This window comes from Nothoprocta perdicaria, unplaced genomic scaffold (genome assembly GCF_003342845.1).
Source record: "Nothoprocta perdicaria isolate Ctin4 unplaced genomic scaffold, notPer1 scaffold_70, whole genome shotgun sequence".
Lineage (NCBI taxonomy): Eukaryota > Metazoa > Chordata > Aves > Tinamiformes > Tinamidae > Nothoprocta > Nothoprocta perdicaria.
In genome coordinates, this window is record NW_020455977.1 from 2,211,424 (window position 1) to 2,233,477 (window position 22,054).

At 39.5% G+C, this 22,054-nt stretch overlaps 1 protein-coding gene across 5 annotated transcripts in view; it reads right to left on the minus strand.

The window, feature by feature from the left end:
• SATB1 (SATB homeobox 1) overlaps positions 1 to 21,808 on the minus strand; it is a 70,736-nt gene extending 48,928 nt beyond the window's left edge. For 2 of the 5 annotated variants that reach the window (XM_026050820.1, XM_026050816.1), the window contains exons 1-6: positions 21,272 to 21,808; positions 21,109 to 21,179; positions 18,196 to 18,431; positions 14,248 to 14,424; positions 13,246 to 13,372; positions 12,394 to 12,517 (exon numbers count right to left, since the gene is read on the minus strand). In XM_026050820.1, coding sequence (XP_025906605.1) covers positions 12,394 to 12,517; positions 13,246 to 13,372; positions 14,248 to 14,424; positions 18,196 to 18,406 — 639 coding nt within the window. In that variant the 5' untranslated portion in view covers positions 18,407 to 18,431; positions 21,109 to 21,179; positions 21,272 to 21,808. Of the gene's footprint in view, positions 1 to 12,393; positions 12,518 to 13,245; positions 13,373 to 14,247; positions 14,425 to 18,195; positions 18,432 to 20,949; positions 20,964 to 21,108; positions 21,180 to 21,271 lie in introns of those variants that run through there. The other 3 variants (XM_026050817.1, XM_026050818.1, XM_026050821.1) reach the window with 3 other exon arrangements.
• Between the last annotated feature and the right edge of the window lie 246 nt (positions 21,809 to 22,054).

Genomic DNA, 22,054 nt, shown 5'->3' on the forward strand with positions numbered 1-22,054 from the left:
ACTATGAGCCTTTGTCCCTGGAGCTAGTTTGAATAGTGATAAATTTGCAAAACAGAATAGAACTTAAAGATTTGGGGGGAGGGTGAGGAGGGAGGAGAAACCTTTTCACAAAGCAGCAGGACAGAGGAACTTTGTTTCCCTGACACTAGCCCCTATCAGTAGCTTTTGCTTGGTAGCAAACCAAAGTGGATTTAAGCATAGAAATCGCATTGGTTTTATCGCAAGTTGAAATCTTAGGGGTGTTTCTTTCTTAGATGACTCTACTTTTATTTAATTATTTATTCAAATGAGAATGGAACATCCAAGCTCCAAATGCATAACATACTATCACCCCCAAATCAAAGATTTTAGCCTGTCTGAACTCATGCCAGCCCACATGCAACAAATCACAACCAGGGCAAAAATGTTATTGTCGGTGTAGTGATATGGCAGAGAATTATCATCTGCCACTTCGAATAAAACCAGAACTATAGCTCCAAATACCCAGTCGTTAGTTGTTTTTTTGGACAAGGAATCACAAACGGACAGCTTAATTGCATATGAAGAATTACATTAAATTTGTTGCTCCATTAGCTTGAACTATAGCAAGTAATGCAATGGAATTTTTTGTCATATGCCCTATAAACATGTAGAATAAGGAAAAAACCCACAGATAGACAGAGAAGAAAAAACCTTTTGTTTGTGCCTTTGGCATTGCGCTGGGATGGCTATCTGACCTCTATACTGTTGCCAGGGTCAGGAGAATGAAGGATCTGCACGGCAAACAGTGGTCATATAAGTCAGAAGTGCCTAAAGGCAGATTTGGAATGACAACATAAGCTTTTTTTCAAGACACAAGCACGTCTTTCCCCCTCCCTGCTATCCTCGTTCGCCTAAATTAGAGCCTCCTGCTTTTCTGCCTTCTTATGCTGTCTTTAAGGGTTATGAATGTATATATTAATGTAAACATAAAACTACACCGACTATAATGAGAGAAAAGATAAAACAACAAGAACCCCAATAAATTGTACTTATATAAATATCCCTGCACACCAAAAGATTTTGAAAAACAGAAATGAGGATTCAGCATGTGAAGGAACAGATCCTTGCCTTACTTTTACCATTTCGTATTATATGTTTCCAGTTGCTGCATGACAGAGCAGCGTTCTCCCAATGTTTTCCCAGCATCTCCCACTGAAGGATATAAATAAAACTCAAATAAAAACTTGCTTTCCAAGATACTAGTCTTCTATCTACAAAGGTTAAAAGCTTAACAGAGAGAGTTAGGTAGGTGGGAAATGTCAATTCAGATTTGAAAAACATAACTGCTTTGCAAGCATTATGGCATGTTGCCCTAAACTTTAAAAAAAAAAAAAAAAAGCCACAACCCCAACCCATAAATCACATGGAGACATGAGATATTTTTGTCTTCATCATCAGGCAGGTATCCAATACGATTCTTTATAAGCATTTTAATTTTTATTACATACTATTTATAAATGGCTTGTACTAAATAGTAAAAATATTCCTGGCTAGAAACACTTCCTAAAACCAAAGTGGATAGAACACAAAAGRCAGTAACTTATTTCTTGGTTTCCTGAGTGAAAATGGCTCTTTTCTTACATATGACCCTAACATTTTGATTCTTCAGGGCTTTCACTGCAAGGGCTCTGACAACAGAGAAGGCTCATGGGGAGGGAAAGCTCTATCCATTTCAGCTGGGAATCCTCTTTAAAAGCTGTTACAAAGTAACTAGACTAGGGGATCCCTTTACATTACTGCTTGTGCTTGCCCCTGGAGCTCATGTTTTGAAGTCACTCTCCTCATCCCATCTCCTCAGGTCCCCRCCACAAGGAGACCCAAGAGCAGTCGGGGAGGATTCCTTTGGGCTGAAGCTACAACAGGCYCTGGGCCCAAGGCAGAGAGGCCCTGCTAGGCTCCAGGCCTCCTCCTCACGCCGTGGGGACCCAAACYTCAGCCCAAGCCCCCTCAGGGCAGCCTGATGCTGTTCCCACGTTGGCAAGCGGAGCAGCGCGCTCCGCGCGGGCGGCATTTGCCAGCGGTGGCCTCGTCCCCACGGGACATCAGGGCTGAGAACGGGGAAGCAGGAGGTGAGAGGACAGCACCCGCTGCACGCAAGGGATGCACCGACAGGGCAAACCTGCCTTTCTCGTCCTGGAATCAAGCTTGGGGGAGGTAGAGACAGGTCTTGGAGATCTCTCATATGGATCTGGGAAAAAATCTAGGAAGAGGGTATTCCTTTGCCCATGGCTTTATACTTGCAGTCTTCCTGGTGGGCGTATTGCTTTAATTTGCACCCAGGTCAGAATCATCCTGACTTCTTTCCTTTTCGAGCTATAACATAACTGGGCATTTAACTGATAATGCTGTGTGTAACAGGTGAAATTTCAGACCTATTAATGCATTAAATGCAGCATTGGCACATAAAAAAAAAACKCTATGAAAATAAGTACATACATTTTCCTATGAGATACACTAATAATCAAACTATCCTCAGCCACCTACAATTTTTATTTCCCTCTTTTATTTTATTTTATTTTTTCTTTTTTGTAAGAGGCTCTTCAAAATTGCTTGGTATTATCCACCAAGTTAAGGAAGATTTCCTTGCTGGGAAATAGGACATGTTTTTCAGCAAGACTCTTCTCGGATTCTGCTGTTCTGCTAGGCAAAGCATCAGATGTCTGGCATGAAGATGAGCCCTAAGGCACAATGTCCAGACAAGAAGTCATCAGACTCGGTAGCACTAACAGTTGTCTTGCTGAATTTCTTTTGGTGTTTAGGATAAGCCTTTTCTTTGATCTCTTTTCCTACACAAGTTTTTGCAGATTTTAAAAGCCAGAAGAGACCATTATGAACATCTATCTGGACTCCACCTAAACCAGCCCTTAGTTTTCAACCAGCAATTTCTTAATTTGACCAGGTTACCCTGTAGCTGAGCTAAAGCAAACACCCCCTACCCATCTGAAGACTTCCTGTGCTGGATCTCACCAAATCCCACAGTAATTTGTTTGACTACATATACAGATTTTTTTTTTTTTTTAAAATGTATGGCTAGTGTTTAGTTTCAGCTTTGATTTCAGACAGTGGACCTCTCAGGCCATTTAAATACCCCTCTAGTGCCAAACATAAAACCCTCCGTCTCTGCTGTGTTCAAAGGGTTAAGCATCAGATTTGTCGTTTCAGGCCACAAGCCTCCTGCAGCCCGAGTTGTGATTATGCTCAGTCACAGAGCCTCCGATAGCTGATTCTAGGAGCATATTCTAACAGCTATGAGCAAAATACTTTATCTTGAGAAAATTGTAAAAAGTTTGCTAGAACATAAGGGACTTGCAACATAAAAATTTCTATGGATTCTTAACTACTGCAAAGTGACATGCAGGTAACATTTTAAGCAACTCTAAGTTAGATAAGATGCTTGTTTTTCCTCTACGTTACTGCTATTCAATGGCAAGAGATTTGAAAAGACTAGATGCTCTGAATTGATAAAGAATAGGAAGCTGGATGAAGGTGATTCCGAAGACTGCTTTATGTGTGGAATACACACATGCAGTTTGAAGATTTATTCATTCAAAACATCTTTTCATCTCAGACATAAAAAATAGAGCTAGAATAGATTTGTTACAATAAAACTCCTAAACAAATAAAAATAAAAAAGAAAAGAAAAAGAAAGAAAAAAAGAGAGAAAGTGTAAATTAGAGAACAGAGTTTATATGAACTTGAGGGCATTCCAGTAATGGAAACCCCCCAAATATAATAAGTGGCTGGCATATTTTGGAAGKATCTTATTGTTTTATATGTTAAAAAAAATCCCAGAGCCTGAATATACTAATCCCGGAATCTGAATATACTAATCCAAATAGTAGGTAAATTTGGAGACCTGAAGCCATTCTATCTCCAGCAAGGAGACGGATAATGGCATCCTTTACAACTGCCTTAATCTTCGTCCATTCTCTGCTCAGTTTGCTCAAAAAGTATCATCTCCTTGAAAAGATCTCAGGCATGGGTTATGCTTTAGCACTATTCCCTCTCCCCAATCCCTGGGAAATTATTCTTTAAAGGTTTATGAAAGAACTACTATTTCCTACACTGAAATTAAGATTTTCTATACTGAGAGTCAAGCATTAAAAAAAAAAAAAAAAACCTGCATAGGAGGTGTCTTTCATGTGCTCCCACCCTTGGGGAACAGAACAACTTTTTTTTGTTTTCGACTAGTTTATTCCATGGCTTGCAGTGAGGCAGGTCTGAGACTGCTGCTGTCCTGAAAAACCTGTCCTCCGATAAATGCTGCAAGGCACCTGAGGAACCTGATACTATTTTTATTGCTCTTAAAGAAGTGTCCAAGGAAACACAGATAAAGCTTGCCCTCACCTTAAGATTTCCTACCATGTCTCATGAAATGAAAAAGAATCTAATTATTAATTTAAAAGAAAAAAAAAAAAAAAAAAAAGTGGAAGCATGAGCGAGCTTTGAGAGCCTTGCTCAGGGTCCTGGGTAAATCCATCTCTTTTTTTTCTAAAGTTATGATTAAAGCCAAGAACTGAGATGAGTCTGTCAAGGTGAGAGGTATCTCCTTGTGCTACTGCTCAAGAACTGGGTCATGCTTTGCCWTCATTCGTGCCAGGTATAAAAACTATGAACTCCATTTTCTCCAGGCGAATCTTTCCGTGCCGCATCACAAGCACATGGCAAGCTCCAAASCTGCTAACCCTAAAGCCACAGCTCCTCCTGATCTCGCTCAGCTTTTGGGCAGGATTTATAAGCACGCAGATCTCCGTGCCTCCCACCACTGCTAGTAACAACTGAACCAGTTCAGGAAGGTCCCTGCAACCCAGTCGCAGCAGTGATTAAGACGTAGACATACGTATCTCCTTGCCCTTTAAATAGAAGCCTTAATTGGCTACGTGGAGAGCAGTTTCCTAATGGACAGAAATTAAACTCCATTTTATTCCTCAGCAAACACTTCCAATATGCAAGGTTTGCCACACATTTCGGGGAGGAGGGAGAGAAGGGGGGGAAAGGAGGAGAGAGAAAGAAGGCGCACGCACAACTCTCTACCTCTGACAACCACCGTGGAAAAGCAACATGAGGACCAGAATGGCATGAGTGTGGCAGGTGTGAATTGACCTGCACTGGCAAAGCTGCGAGCTGGGAAACTTGCAAATCACATGGTTGTGCAATACTTGGCTCCAGTCAGCGCTATCATGTTCCTTATTAAAAAAAAAAAAAAAAAAAAAAATCTTAAAGACATGTACATCAAGTTAAGGGATTAACTGTCAAGTGACATTACTGAAACAAAGATAATATATTTCTTTATTGTTAATGAAATTCAGTTAAAAGTGAAGGAAGTGATAAAGAAAGTACTGTTTTGTAATGTATTTTACATAAGAACGTAATATAGAAAGGGAAGTGCAATTAAATCTTAATGTGGACTTTTTTTATTTTTAGTTTATCATCTGGTTTACATTTTGAGCCCCTTTGCAGCAGTAAATTATGCTGGCATTTCTTAGGGAATAACTGCCATGTTAATTTAGTTTAATAAAATAACTGACAGTGAAAAGGGGGAAAACAAGCAAGAAGAGAGAGCCCCCCCCCTCCCCAGCACGCACATACACTCCTTATCTTTAGTCGAGTATTCAAACACTTTCTATGTGAATTGTCCTTGGTCCAACTCCGGCACCATGTAATAATACAATGCAGAACAACACAGTACAATGCAATCTTGGATTTCTGTAGCGCCCTTCATGCAAGCATCCCAGGGTGCTTTACAATCATTATGAGTTAAAATTAAAACTGAAGCACATACAATTCCTAATAGAATCATTTTAAAAATGCTAAACAGAACAAATAACTTTTAAGTCTAGATTTAAAAGTCCCAACAGTCAGAGCTTTCCTTGCTTCAATTGGCAATGAGTTGCAAAGCTTGGGAGCAAAGCGACTAAAGGCTCTCTCATGTTATGTTAAAGGAGCTCTCATGTTGTTTATACTTGTGCAGTTCTCTACAGCCAACAATTTGCCAACAAGAAGAAGGAAAAAAGACGACTTATTTGCAGCCTTGCTTTAAGGAACACTGGAGGAGTGGCTTGTTAACCCTCTAATAAAGTTATGGAAAAATCAAGGGTTGCCCTAGGCCGGGAATTGCCTGAGTTAAGAAGTTATGTGGGAAATAGAATTAATACAGGRTTTTGCAGTGCTGTCTTACTTGACTGCCTCCAAACTTGCTAACTGTAAAAAATGAAGTAAAAAGAAAAGCTTTTATATAGATAAAAATATAAAAAGAACATAATAGCAAATGTTTTAAATGCTACTTATTCAAGTTTTTTTTCAGTACCACCAAGCCAAGAGAAACAGAAGCTGAGCAGTGCTCAGTTCTGCAACATATGTACATTTTAGAAGGAAAATGTATCAGAAAAAAATGTATTATACTCCTTTTTTATCCTGTCACTTCCCTACAACTTGAAGACCATATGATACAAATAATCATTCACATGGCAGTTCTCAAAACTGCTGAGATATCATCCAAAGCACGCAGAAAGCAAGGAGGACAGCCACGGAAATACTATTTAAAAAAATAGTATTTTTACTATTTAAAAAAAAAAAAGCAATAATAATAAAATAAATAAATAAATATTCTGCTCACAGGAAAGCTTGGGAAGAGACAGCTGCTTACATGCTATTCTCTCCCTACTTGGAGGACAGAAAAATTAGCTATATATTTTCCCCTGTGATAGGGTGTTGCCCACTAAGAAATTAGTTGTAAAATGACACATCCATAAACACCGGGATCCCCTATATACAAATAAAGAATATAAACTCCAAACATCAAAGTGCTCAAAATATGAAGAAATTTGAGTCTTTAGGCTCCGTTCACTGTACTCAACTTGAATACGACATTGCTGACATCAACCAGCAGCAACGTTTACCTTTGGAGGCCTTAATGCAGGACTTAACATGGAACAAATAAATACTGATATACAGTAACCAATAGATAAGGCACCATAAAAATCATAAAGAAAAAATATTCATAGTTAATTGAAATGTCTTAATAACAGAGATGCCACGTCAGCCCGCAGAGACACCACATCCAACACTCTTGAGCAACTGGGGAGTGGGCTGAAAAGGCCTCACCTGCCAAAACCTGCGCCCAGGCCCTCGAGGACTTACTTCCCCCAAATAATTAATGACATCTTCAAAATCTAAAGTTCAGTAACATCTAAAGTAGCAAAAGGAGCCGCATTCCTTAGCAAGGTTATTAATTATTGGGGGATGGGCTGGGAAAGAGGAGAGAAAGAGGGAAAAGAAGCGGCGTGCAAGCAAAGAAACCCGAGGACTTCACCTCAGGTCTAGACAGGTAAAATTAACGGAGGGAGGGCCAAAGGCCCCATTCAGTTTTGTAAAGAAGGATTTCAAATATGCTCATAAAAACTTTTGCATTTTGGCAGCTTTTAATAGCTTGCTCCTTGCTTACTTCCAGGTCTAGAAATTTTAATTTTAGCCACGGTAACTTTGTGTTTGGTTCTGATTTTGGAGGGGGCCTGAATGTCTCAGAACCAGAGCCAAGGCACTGAAGGGGACTTTCCTTCTGCTGCATATTGGCTATGACGGCCACGTTTCGTTCAGATCAGGTAAACCAAAAAACATTTCTGCTCCAAGCAAGCTTCCTTTCTGGCATCTCCACCAGATGCTACTAAGTCTGCAGGATATCTGCATAAAGCAGCGTGCAAATTCAGGACAGGATATTTGAACAAAAGGAGAAAGGATTTGATATATCCTGTGCCATGTCCATGGCAATCAGTTGTTCATAACTGGATGGAGGTTTGATCAAAATATAGCTGGGATAGCTGTRTTTGTTGCCAGTGCCAAACTGTGTGGATTTTAGTACTGTGGCAGCGCTTACTCAGCATGTGCAGACGTTTACAAGGTGCATGCAGGTATCTCTCTAACCGCAAAGAGCCCCTCGCCTTGATCATCCTGTGCAAAACTATGAAAAAAGACACTGCAGATATGGAAGCTAGGGAACAAATACCTTCAAAATTTTTCAGTAATATCATGCATGCAAAGGACTAAGTCCATATGTATCACCAGTTCTGGATACACTCCTTAGAAATGCTGCATTTCAATTTAAAAATACAAATACATGCACACACAAAGCCATGGGTAGCTACATGCCAGGCCCTAAATCTCTTATTGGTAACACACTGGATATTAGTGAGATTTCAGCTAGATAGAAGCAGTTTCAAAAGATGAGGAAAAAATGAAAGAAAAAGAAGAAAAAAATCAGAACAAAACAAGAAACCTATTTCACATTTTGGGATGCTATGAAGGAGAAAAAAGAATACTTTTCTTCACAAGTGTTTTTATATAAATTAAAAAAAAAAAGAATGATAAAACCTAAGCTTGTCTGTGAACCAAGATCTTAAAAAAAAAAAAAAAAAAAAAGCTTTTTATAGAAAAAGCTCAGGTGAGAAAATATCAGTTGGAAAGTCAATGTCATTTGATCATTGCCATATTTTCAAAGCAGAGCCTGATACTAATTAATCTCTGCAATCTCTTAATTTAGTAGAATTGTTATCTTCTTTTCACGGGGAAGCTATAAGAGCTCAAGATAAGGGGTACATCCAAACATTCAAATGCATACGTTGAATTTCCTCCAGAATTATGGAGAGAATTTCAAGCCTTTTCTGAAGCAAATAGCCCATGTTGCTTTCCTTTTGATACAAAAGCTTGTCTAAATATGTACRTGTATATATGTACAAACATATACATATATACACACATACATAGACGGAGAAAGAAGAAGTCCAGAGGGATAAAGCAAAAAGTCTATTAATAACAGACTAAGTAGGCTCAATAATGTTTCAGTTATTTTTTAAACACAAAAGTATTGTATTTAATACTTTTGCAGTACAAAGCAGTGAAAAAAATGAAGTGTGAAAATACTAGAATTAAGTATTCTAGAATTGGAACTAAGTCCTAATAGAGAGATGAAAGTTTGAACACCAAGTAGTGCTAACTAAACAAATGCAACAGGCCTGCCTGACTGATCAGTTCGGAGCAGCTCCCGCCAGACCAGGGCAGCAAACAGGGACTATGCAACGGGTTAGAAATAAGCACTGATGGCACAGGAATTTGTTTCCAACTCCTTGGAAACTAAAGAGGCAAAACAGGAGGGAAACGAGCTGCGGACCACTCACGAGATGCACCAGTTTAACAGAATGCACAAGATGGAGTTGAATATAGGGATTCATTTTGGGCCAAGTTGCTTTCCCCATCAAAACAGGCCCGAAGAGAAAACAGAAGTGAAGCGAGCCCCGCACGTCAAACGCGAGAAGTCTCTCACCCCGCACCTGCATATGCTACCAGGCGCCAGCAATAAAATCTGCACGCGCAAGGTAAAGGATGAAAACGCACTGCAGCTCGTCACTGGGAAAAGGCTTGGCACTGCCACAGGAAAGTGTCCTTTCATCCTGCCTGCTGGATCCCTGAAATCTGAAATGATTCAGAGCCCTGCATCCGCTCCAGTCTGTCCCGAGGACTCCAGCTCCTGTCAGCGGGGATCCCCGTGATTCGGGCTTACCCTGTGAGCGGGAGCCCTGGCCTTGGGGGTGGCCACAAAACCCTCGGGGTGAGGCAATCCCAACGGCTTCAAAAGACCCATGTGTTCACCTCTCAGTGACAGCAGGAGTCACAGGGGTTGTCTGCTGAGGAGGGTATGAAGAGCTTGTATCTGCCTGGGTCCCAAGGCTTTAGTGTGGCAAGAAAAGGAAAAAAAAAAATCTAGAAAATAAAGTGGAAGGTGCCGTTAAGTTTTCTAGCCTCTATAATTAAGACAAACTGGATCTCAAATACAGTTTGCATCTGCCTACATATTTTAGAGTCATTAAATATATTTGCACTATAAAAATAGTTTGCTTGGTTTTTCTGCAGTACACAAAATGTCTGTATTCTGAATAAATGAGAGCCATTTTTTAAGACACAAAATGCAAGATTAGCTAAGAAAACACTGTAAATTCTAACTTAGGATGATGATGCCGAGTCTTCTATTCTGAAATTTTGCATTTCAGATGCCATGCAAACAGCTTAAACACTTTACAAGAAATCTCTCCATACTGATAAGAAATAAAGTATCACTAGTRGCAGAGACAGAAAGAGATAACTGTTCTCACTTCAACTTTGAATCATTTTTCTATAGTTAATAAATTATACCCATAAYAGCATTAATAAGTTATGGGAAGGCATCACTGCATTAGTTTGCATTTTTGATGAAGCACTTTATATAGCATTACCTATATCCATGGAAATATGTAAAAGGAGAAACAAACCATCTAAGGAAACGCCTTTAGCCCTCTGCCTTGCTCTTGCGCCCAACCTCAGTTACAGGAGCACCACTATGGACTTCAATAAATTCAAACTTCAACATATTTAACAAAACACAGGCGCTCCTGGCTGAGCCTGCTTTGCACAGGCGATATGCACTGTTAGTCAGGCAAGCATAGGAGGCGTTCAGATGAATTTAGTCAAGTGAAAAGGACACCACCGGCTCAACACGTTTAGGTACTGCCGGTCTCCTCTGAAGCTCTGCAGGTAAATGGGAAGCTCCAAGTGATCAACCACTATGACCAGCTATTTGTTCCAGAAGTTTAGACTAAATATGTACATTTTAGATTTCACATGATTTGGTCTTTATAGAAATGGACCAAAAGAAGCAAAACAAATCCTGTTTTATTTTTTTTGCAAGTCAGCTTCTATGGTGCTGGTAAAGATAAAGGGATGATGAGAGTACTAAGTGTGCTTTAAACAAYAGAAAACTATGCACAGCTTTGAATATCTTCTTTTAGAAACACGAAAGTGCAAAATAGTAAATAGGACAAAATAAGAGTTCTGTCATTCCGCGTTTTGGTTTGGTTTTGGTCTCAGGCACTGTCATGAAGAACCATTACTAGACATGATATCTTGCTGATTAAAAATTTTATATTCATAAAAAAAAAATCTTTTGGATAAGGAAAGAGTCTAAGTGCTAATTGTGGCCAGGAGCAAGGTACTTTTTTAAGTACAGCTCCCCTCAAAACAAACTTCTCTGTTTGCTGCTTCATGACTGCATCGCCTATATACATGCAAGTCGTTATGTGAAACACGATGCCCAAATATAAATAAAATACTCCATCTCTATAAAACGTGCTTACTTGYGAGCATTCATAGACCAAAATGAGAAAATCCCAAATTATCGGCAGCCTCCGTGAGCCAGCAGTGCAAAAGTTCACACGCTCTTACAGCGCAGCGTGACAGGCACATAAAAGATAACTTTGCAGACATATTACTGGAATGGTTTGCAACCAGTGAAAATAATTTTGATTACTTCCACTTCAAAACTTCCTATATTGTAGCCACATCACTGAAAACAATCTAACCATAGGGGAAAAATAGTGAGGGGGAAACAGCCTGCTAATATATCTGCTAGAAAGACAGATGAAGAGAGAAAGTGCAATTCTGTATAGATTAACTGAAGTCTTTCGGAGACAAACACTCCAATATTTGGAGCAGGAGAAATAAAATCCCTATAAAAATAATTCAACTTCCTTAGCTTCCTTTTCCCGCTCCCTACTTCAACCAGCATCACTTATTTGTGAGCTGAATTTCTGCCTTGACTGCACCACAAGGAAATTCATTTTTAAAACCCTAAATATGAAGCCTCCCCTCCCCCCGACATCATTGGGCACTCCTGCATAAACACAAGCAAGTCGCTCCTTCACAGCAATTTAAATGGATGACAAAAAAGAGAATACCACCAAAGCACAAGGAAAGCATCTATTCAATATTTAGCAATGCATAATTTGAGATTTCATTTTTGTTTATATTGTATATTTTGATTAGAACTAATAAATGGCTGATTTTCCTTTGGTTGTTTGCAAAAACAACACATCATCCAAAGAGCTTTATTCTTTATTCCCCTCTCATATAGCATGCCAAAGACTGTCTCATTTTATGAATTAGCATTTAAAACTACTGTAGGTTATCTAACAAGCATTCAGATTCAATAGTACTTTTGACAGCAGTAAGTAAAGAGCTTTTTAACATCTTGAACACATGTGCTTGAAAAAAGTAGTTACATCAAAGCAGTTCAAAGACTGAAGACAAAAACCAGTTAAAATCCAGTTTGCTGCGAGACAATTTTAGTGTGGTGTAAACAATCTCTCACAGCCCCCCTTGGGAAATGCTGTACGACTACGTTCAAAATGAATCAGGCATATTTATAAAGATCATGAAGTGGTCAAACGAATTTGCATTTTTGGCAGATTCGCTCCACAGATACTACTTGCTGCAGTCTGTAGAAATCTCAAATCTCACATCAGCGTTGCCTGTAGTGCTTTATTATTTATTACACGTTATGCTAAGTACCTGTGAAAGGGGACATTCCTTGGCCAATGAACTCTGGTTCATATCCTTCAGTAAGTCCTTCAGAGCATTTCTTACTGTTGTGTGAGACCATTGTTCAGGAGGCAAGTCTTCTAGTTTAGGGCAACTATTTGAAACACAGATTAGAAAAGGGATTATTACAAGATTGCATCCTGCTGCAGAACATTCCTTTAAGACAGACAGATTTCATTTTGCGCATCAAGCAGATGCATCTGGAGATTGCTCTCGGTCTCCTGATTGTTCCGATTAGTTAATTACTTTATACAACACATCTGCTGTATTGATGCATGAATTATACATCAGCTGCATGTGGCGACTATTTTTTCATGTTACTTCTACCTTCCTGCTCTGATGCGCTTGGTAAAACAATTTAAGGTGTAATGCTTTCTCACGACTGATCATGAAAAGCATTAATATATTTACCATTTTTTTCTTTTCTGTTGCTGCAAAATGTAAGAACCTAGACAGCAACAATGAGTGTGAGCAAGTCATTCTTTTACAAAAAAGCACACAGATGGTACTGTTCATGATATGCAAAAATATTTTTCTCTTAAGTAAACTTTATGTAAAATGCCTTCTTGTAATGCATCATTTAATTGACTAAAATGCAATATACTTTTAATGAGATATCCAAAGAAAATCTATGTATCAGAGCTATGAAAGTTTTCTGCAATAGTATGCTGTAAGTTAAAGAAGAATTGCAGCAACTAAAAAGGAATTTAGAAGAGCCTTTGTACTTCRAGCACACAGCACAGGGGGAAATAAACACGAGCAATATTAACCACAAGACCAGACCCGTAACAGATCGTGTCCCAGCCCTGGTGCACAGCTCACCTGTGTAGCTGGATTTTCAGTGTGACCACATGGTACACATCCTGCAGCATGTCTGCTACTGTGGCATCGGGGGCATCCGTCACGTAGGAGAGGGGAACTGGATTCCACTTCCCGACCTGGATTAGCCCTGCGTGGGATTTTGGGATGGAGAAGGGTGAAGGCAGATATGAGAGAGAGGATAGAAAAGAAAAAAAAAGGGAAAAATAGARGGAGGCGAGAGAGAGGAGAAAAACAAACAAACAAAYAATTTACCTGCTAATTCCTAGCAGCAAAGAGAAAAATCTAATTTTAACAATATCACCCTTTTTCCTTTTTTTTTCCCTTCTAACCTCATACTTAAATTTCTCCAGACAAAAGAGCTAGTACCCCCCCTACCATATCCTCCCACCTACACGCCACCAAGGACAGTCTCCATCTACACTGTGAAATTATACAAATGCACTACATTAGAGATTTTTTTAATTATGCATAGAAGCATATTTTCTTAAGTTCCGATGAATTCAATAGGACATGATATAATAATTACTATTCTTCTTAATAAATTATAAAGAGATTTTTGCAACGCAAGGACTTGGTACAAAAAAAAAAAAAAAAACAAGAATTACTTTTCAGTCTATAAAACCATCAGGAACAAAATAAAAGAAACAGAGCTGGATATTCAGTCATAAATGCAAGTTGACTCTCAACAGTCCATCTGCTCAAATATGCTTTACACTTCCTTGTGGATCCTCAGTGGAGCAGATTATTAAGGTCAATAAGCATACTAATGATTCAGTTGAAGTCTTTTTTTTTTTTTTAAATCTACCTCAACATTCCCCATGAACAAAATGGGCACTAACTAAACAAAAATATATAAAGGGAGGGGGAAAGAATACATAGGCACAGAAACGAGCAAGAACTTGAAGAAAAAACAGGCATCATATTCCTGAAATCGGGGCCCCTCCCCCAGCAGGACCCTGCAAGCAAACAGAAATCACTGCACAATTTCCAAATCTTATTTACCTTTTGCTTGGGCAGCAGAGCTGTGAGAATATCCAAGTGAGAGCAATGCCATTTCAATCAGTTGGTTGAAAAGCATATCCTTCCTCACCAACACAAATTCTGCATGCTCCTCCTTAGAATCATACTCAATGGCATTTTCATAATGTTCCACTACACAGAAAACTGGAAGCATACTTCCTATTAAAAAAAAAAAAAAAGAAAAGAAAAAAACATTAACGTATTAAGCTTGAGCTATAGTATTGTAGGTGGGTCTATAAAGCGTTATGTAAATAAAACCTGTACGAACAGGCAGATGAGGTATCAAGAATCATCACAAATATTTGATAAACATATTTCCCGAGTTCTTTTCCCTTGCCTTCCCCCAAACAGAGCATTCTACAAAACACCTATAGATCTATGAAAAGTCTAAATGCAAATTTATCTCACCCGATCGGCTACAGATTAAAGAATTACCTGTCTATTGAAATAACACGGTTGAGGGAAGAGAAGTTGATTCTGTCCTGCCTGATTTGCTGTGAGTAGCATGCAGTATGAGAACCTAAATACATACTGCAGATGTCTTCAGTGTGAGCCATTTTAGTACCATCTACACGATTTTGTGCGTTAACGTTAAAACTTTCACACTTCTGCCAAAAATGTTTAATTACCTGCAACATCACCAGCAAATCACCCTGTGTGTTATATGTGCACTCCAAAAAGAGTGCGCAAGGAAATAAGACAAAAGTTGCACTGATTCATGCTTCATTCATTGAGAGTCCTTGAGCACTATTTACACTYGCATCTTTTAAGAAAGAAAATCATGATTTTTCCTGCAGCGTTACTAAGTGTACCTGCAGTTGGGGCCTCTTTGTAGCCGCACGTACTTTGCGTTCGGCATTTTTGGTACTCAGYGCTATTTTGGTATGCCTGAAAGCAATTATTAATTTCTAATTTTATAATATCTTGAGACAAACTGTTCCTTAYGATGCACAGAATATTAAGCAAACAACTTTTTTTTTTTTTTCTCTCCCTTCTGACAACAGCCAAAAAATTAGCAAGTGACCCAAGCTGTTAAAGGGAGAAAGTCTCTCCTAGCAATCACATTTCTAGACTTTGTGAAAATCCCCCCCGGCCTCCCAGACAGCCACGGATGACGGGACGACCCGAGAGCCGCAGCTCTGGGCCCCGATCCCGTCCCGCTGCGCTCAGCGGCGCAGGTTGGGATCTCTTCCTGGCAGAAAGCAAAAGGGTTAAAAGCAGATGCACAGAGCTGTCTTATGGCAGCCTGCCAGAGGGGTATCGTCTTTAGCATAAATGATGACAAGGGTTATTTTAACAGGGCACCCAGGAACTCCAATTAGTCCCACAATGTTAATGCCTCTATAACCACTGCCCTCTGGACTTACAGAAACCTTCTCACCTGTTAAGGTGCGCAAGACATAACTGTAGTTGGAAGGAAGATTTACTGCTGACAGTAAAGAAATGCTTTAAGACCACGTTCTGCTGATTTGTGCTCTAGCATGTAGCAAGAAATCACAATATATATATAAAAAAATRCCTTTTAAGCATGTATATTTAAACTACATCTGTTCACCAGAGAGCCAATCTCTGGCAAACAAACCCCTTCAGGCTTGCTTGGAAAAGCTCACAAACTCACTCCAGTTTGCCCAATAGGCTCAGCATGAAAGACAAGACTAAAAGCTTGCCAATATTTATGTAGTGCAGCAAGGAGTGGAGGGATTTTTTTGGCCTTTTTTTTCTTTTTTTTTTTTTTTTTTTTTTTTTTTTTTAAAAGCCTAATTTTTTTTTTTTTGGAAGGGGGTGTAAACCAAAGCACAAACAGCCCATGCAAACTGGCCATCTCTTCAATGGTTTTAATTAAGCCACGGAGAGCTTTCCAAAACACACACATGCACACAGCTCACCTGCAGAAAGGTCTCCCCCACCCTCCTCCAAGCTCTCACAGCTCAGGTTCACCCACTACCGTGCGCCCGAAGCAGGGACTCCGCATTTTCACCCAGCTAAATATCGGACGGGGAAGCGTGCCCAGAGCTTCATGCTAACGCACGGTGCCCATGCGCTCGAGAACAGCGAAGGCACGTTTGTTTTCCTCCTTATCTCTCCTACAAAAATCAGGTTATTATGGGACACGGCGCTAACAACGCACAGGTGCTTCGCTCCGTGCCAGCGCGCGGGGCCTGCCGGGGACAGCGTCTCACAAGTTGCAGCAGCCTGAAAAACGCAGCGCTTTGAACAACACGGGAGCAAATTCTGATGCACGGCGTAGATACCAGAGGTGGATCCTGGCAGTGTGACACAGGTATCATCTGACTGCAAATCAAGCTACTAAATCTTTTAGCAAACTGTCACTGGTGTCCTTCTGTTAATGTGAAAAATGTTATACAGGAGAGCACAATCTCAGCTGGCTGATCACTCTTGCTAGCACTTGGCAAGACCTCCAAGTGCAGCAACTTCATAACCTTCTAGTATTAAAGGGGAGAGCATTGGTCAGTGCTCGCTGCTAAAAATACAACATGATTTAAACCTGAAGGCAGTGTTAGAGCTTTTGCTGAAGGTTTACGAGGCTGTGTAAACAGCACGTCTGCCATAAGGAGCAGGGAAGTCTGTAGAATCCTTGTCTAAAACTGTCCTGGCATTAAAGTTTGCTGTGCAAATATCACATAATACCAGAGACAGCTGAAATCTCCTATTTAGGAATTTATGGAACTTATATGTTTGCAGGCGTCAGAAAGTCCTTTTTATATAGCCCCACTGCTTCGGCGTACAATATTAATGCACTCTGTTTGAAAAGCCGTAATAAATTATATTTTTAATGCTCTTACCCTTGCTTTCTTAAGATGCATACATTCTTGGCAAACAATCAATAAATAGGGTAATCATGAGCAGAGGCCAAAGAATTTGCTGAAGTGCTGTTTTTCCATTTTTAATAGATAAAGATCTAACAATACGGACTGCTGTGTCTGTTCATTTTGGGATCAATATATTCTTTGTTTTCGCCAAACCGAGGAAAAAATAAATGATTGTACGATAAATGTTATGCATCAGACACAATGAAATTCCTCTGCCTTCTAACTTTRTGCGTTTAAGACTCTTGGTTGCTTTTTGCACTTTGCTTAGCAAACACAAGAAAAATCTGGATTACAAACATACACCAATTATATAGAGAAGAGTGGAGGCTGTTTTAAAACAAATGCCCAATTACATACGGCATAGTTTGATTTAAATTAACAAGCCTGTAGCTTGTGGTCAGTAAGGCATATATTTTGATAAGCAAGATTTATAGATTATTCTTAGCTAAAAGTATTTTTAAATGCAAAGGAAAAGGCATCCACACAAAAACATCAGTGATTCTAAACGTGCCTTTTCCTTGTGTAAATGTCTAATTACAGCAAACCAGCCACTGAAAAATATGACACCCAAGTTGTTCATTGTTCAATAATGAATTGTACTTAAGAAAATAAACTGCGAAGATTGACATCATAAATGACTTTTCCAATGTGATACCTAAAGATTTACACTCCCTCCTTCGAACCAACTTGCAACTGCTATGGAAATCCTGCTGCCCCTTCCACGCTTGAACCATCATTAAGAGGCAAGGCGAGAGTTTGTTTCGGGGGCTCAGCATCCACTCTTACATATTTTCGCATTCCTCAGCCCAACACATATTCAAGAAATTAATTTATTACAATACTTGTATTTCAATGCAAGAATTTTCTTTAATCAGTACGGATCCCCTTTACCTTAACAAAAATCAGACTCCACCCTGAAAAGCAAGATGCTCCACCCAAGCTTAACATTTCCGAAATGCGATTTATATCAGAGTTGGGAATATATAATATTTTAGAATGGAGATTTAATACTGAAATATAAATGGAGTCTGCAAAAATATGTTTTTCCCCATATATTATAACCCATATTTYTCCAATGCAGAATTATCAAAAGTGTTACCTTTTCTAATATTAGTTTTCATCAGGTGTCCAGAGTGTTTTAAAGGCACTCCTTGCATTTTAGTTCCTGTACTTCCAAGTCTTCCTCTTCCTAATGGGCTCCCATTCTGTTCCAAGCGCGCAATTTTGGCTGGTGGACCCTTCGGATCGCTTACATTGTTAGACATTTCTGAATGTTCTTTCCCCTGAGTTGCCTCGTTCAAATGATCCATACTCAGTCCCGCCTCTAAAGATCACCTGCCATGATTCAAAAAAAAAAAATATATGTTGTACACGTGTGCGCATATGTATACGTACACAGCCTGCACATGTACAGAGATATATATGTATAGCGAGCTCACAAAGAAGAACAGATAACTATTTCGATTAGCCAGATTACTTTTTTAAAAAAGAAAAATTACATATTCTCCAGAACAACCTCATACCCCACTTTATAGAGAGATTGCATCATAATCTGCTATATCTATTTTGAGTCAACCAGAGTACCCCATTGAAGAAAAAAAAAAAAAAAACCCACATCTTTAAAGATATTCTTGCAAATCTGAGACAGACTAAGACTAAAAGAAATGATGATGATTTTCAAGATAAATGCTCCAACACAGCTATTATTACAAATCTCACAGAAAGGCTTGTTATTAATCCTGGAGGCTTTTATTGTTAGGAGGGAAAAAAATAAAATAAAATCTAGTGAAAGCGACCCCAATCTATGTGGTAAAAGAATGGAAGCACAAAATAGAGAGACTGTCAAAACTTTAGATAAGGGAGCAACAGATCTATTAGCAATGTGGAATATCATTCATTTATATTTTTCCCCCATTGAAAATAAAAGTAGGGATAGAATTTAACATTTAACTTTAGTATGCAGCAGCGGGAGGTGGCTGTTTTTGAATTTCCTACCTGATCTTATACAGAGTTTTTCAACTTTGGCAAAGTTTTAGATATGCTTACGTACATTTTAAGATGTTAAGCTTTAAGTGTTAAATGGAGTATTGTTTCTTAAATTAAAATAAATTAGAAAGGAAGAAAGAGAAGGCAGAGTCCCACAAAAGATAATGCCGAAGAACCACAATTTCTACATTTCTTAAATATAAAACAACCCTTGGTGATACAAAGTTAGATACTGGTACAGCTATATAAAACCAAGAGGGGGAAAAAATAAAATAAGAGGAAGTAATTTCAATCGCAAACTAAGAAAAGGTACATGTTAGCATGCTTATATTTCCTCTTTTACAAACTTTTCAAACCTCAGTCCATGAATAACAATTCCAGTTAAATCACTAAAACCTCCCAAATCGAGAACACAACGGAATAAGTTTTGAGGGTTTTTGTCACTCATCAGGATGTATTTTATCAAGCATAAAGGCAATCAGTTGCCGAGAACTGAGTCATCTCTGGGGTTATGTTTTCATTCATCAATATTGCTACCATCGTCAGGTCTTTCATCCTACCTTTCTCTGGCTGCGAAAGGTGCCACTACGCTGGCAATTATGTTCTGTGCACATAATACAATCAGTAAGGACAGGTGACTATAGACATTAATTTATGAACTAGTATATACATCACTGAGAGCAAATATTAATTATTAGGGAAAACTTATTTATTTATGAAGACCGGTAAGAATCTGACAATTGCTACTTTCTTTCAGTTGCCTGGTAATTCAGCACATTTTCTGTACATTTCACAGCAATGCTATTAAAACCTAAACATCTTGGGATTTTTCACGTGCTCTGTATCATTGGCATATATGCCAGCGACAATTCTCTAAACTATTTTTTTTCCTGTTTGAACACAGTGCTGCTTTGCCCGACATGGTAAAGAAAGAGGCAATATATTAATCTCAACATTTACAAACTTAAGAACGCCTCCGAATCACTAAAGTTTAGAAAATCATTATTTATCCTTGTGCTTTAAGGTGACATGCTAAGGGTTACCATTAATCTTGGTCCCATCTGTTTTCGGTCCTGTGTCTCATTAACGGTAAATGTGCCTTATTTAGCCACTTTTTAAAGAGATTATTCTCATTTTACTGTGTTAACAGCAGCCTAACCACAGAATTACAGACTCAAATCATTGACATCTTCCGAGGTTTCTGATGATGCTCGTATAACACGGGGCTGCTTTTCTGAAACTGGCCTCTCAAGAATAAGAAGATTAATTAACAACCACGAAAAAAGAAAAAAGAAAAAAAAGAAAACCTTGAATAAGATTTTTTTTTTGTTACTTTTGGCAACTTCGGAAGTACTCCAATGCACCAAGGTTCTTGCTACAGAAAGTATCTAGTCATCATGAGTCAGAATAGCACTACATCATGTACAGTGAATAAAAGTGATAGATCGCAATTTAGTTAATACACCAAGCACCACCAAAACACCAAATGGGTCATTTTAGCTTGGCCTTAGAATACCCTCCCATCGGCACCTTTTAACCGCTTAGTCATCTTGTAAAAAGCTTTATGTTACAAAGCAAAATTACATGCACATAAAACACCTAATTTACTCATTTAAACTCCATGCCCAAGGCTAAAGTTCAGCGAAACCTCAGCCTGGAATCGCGCTGAGCAAACGCGCAGCCCGGCCTGCCCAAGGAGGCACTCGCAGGGCAGCGCTCTCATCCTCCCCGCACATCCCAGGCCAAGAGTTTCCCGGGCTCCCTCCGCATCGAGGCATCCTCCGCAACTGCGAGTTCCCGTTCCCGGCGTTCGCACGCTTTGCAGGGCACGGCTTTCCCGAACGCCAGCGAACACCTACGGACGCACCGCGCAATTTCTCAATGAGCTTCGGCGCCGCTGGCGGCAGGCACCGCCGCCGGGGCTATATCGCATTATTTCTTTCTCCCCCCCGCTCCGGATTCAGCCCCCTCCCCGTCCCTTTCCCCTCCTCTTCCCTCCCTCCCCCATAAAAACCCCCGTAATCACATTTTGAGAGCGGCTCCGCACTTATCCGTTCCATATGGCTCTCGCAATCCAGGCCAAGCTTTCCCTGTGACCTTTTAAAGAGACAAAGAAGCAAAGTACTTATCTAGAAACAGAAACACTGCAGTTTTCGGAGTGAAATTAGCAAAACCGACCCGAAACTCACCACTTCAAAACTTGACAGCACATAAATAACAAAAACAAAGGAGGGTTCCTTTGCAGCCCGGGCTCTTGAAGAGGAAGAAGTTCAAGACTGATGTTTTCTAGGTGCCCCCCCCCTTTTTTTGGCGGCGAGGGGGGGGGTGCCGGGGGAAGGGGGGGGCAGCAGACCTGAGGACTACTTCCCCTAATATTCTCTTATTTCTCTCTTTTTTTCTTGTTGCTATTTCCCTCTAGGCGGGGAGGGGCAAAAATAGATAGCGAGAAACAGAGTAGCCATGAGCAAAAAAGGCAATGGACAAAAAAAAAAAAATAATATATATATTATATATCTTTTGCGAGAGCCAGGTTATCAAGGTTTAGCAACAGAGGAGGCAAGCAAAGATCAAATGACCGGACAAGTGTAACGCTAAAAAATAATAATAAAAAAAAGCATAAATAAAAAAAGTAGCAGGTTTAAATTGAGGTGGAGGGTGACTTAAGTCTAGCTAGGCTTTCAAAAATAAAATCAGTGCGACCAGGAGCAAGTGAGAAAGGGGGGTATTAAAAAAAAAAAAAAAAAAAAGAAAGAAAGATAAAAAAATAAAGCAGCAGCTTTTCTATCCAGTGTGAGGAGCAGAAAGTCTACTTCTAGGTTGTCACACTATTATTCTCCAATAGGCACCCAGAGGAGCAGCACACACAGAAGGAGCTCGCTCCCCTCCCCCTCCGCAAAAATACACCCCGTAACAACCCCCAAACTTTCTGCGGAAACCTCAGCCCCAGAGATCGCTACTGGAGATTTAAAAGA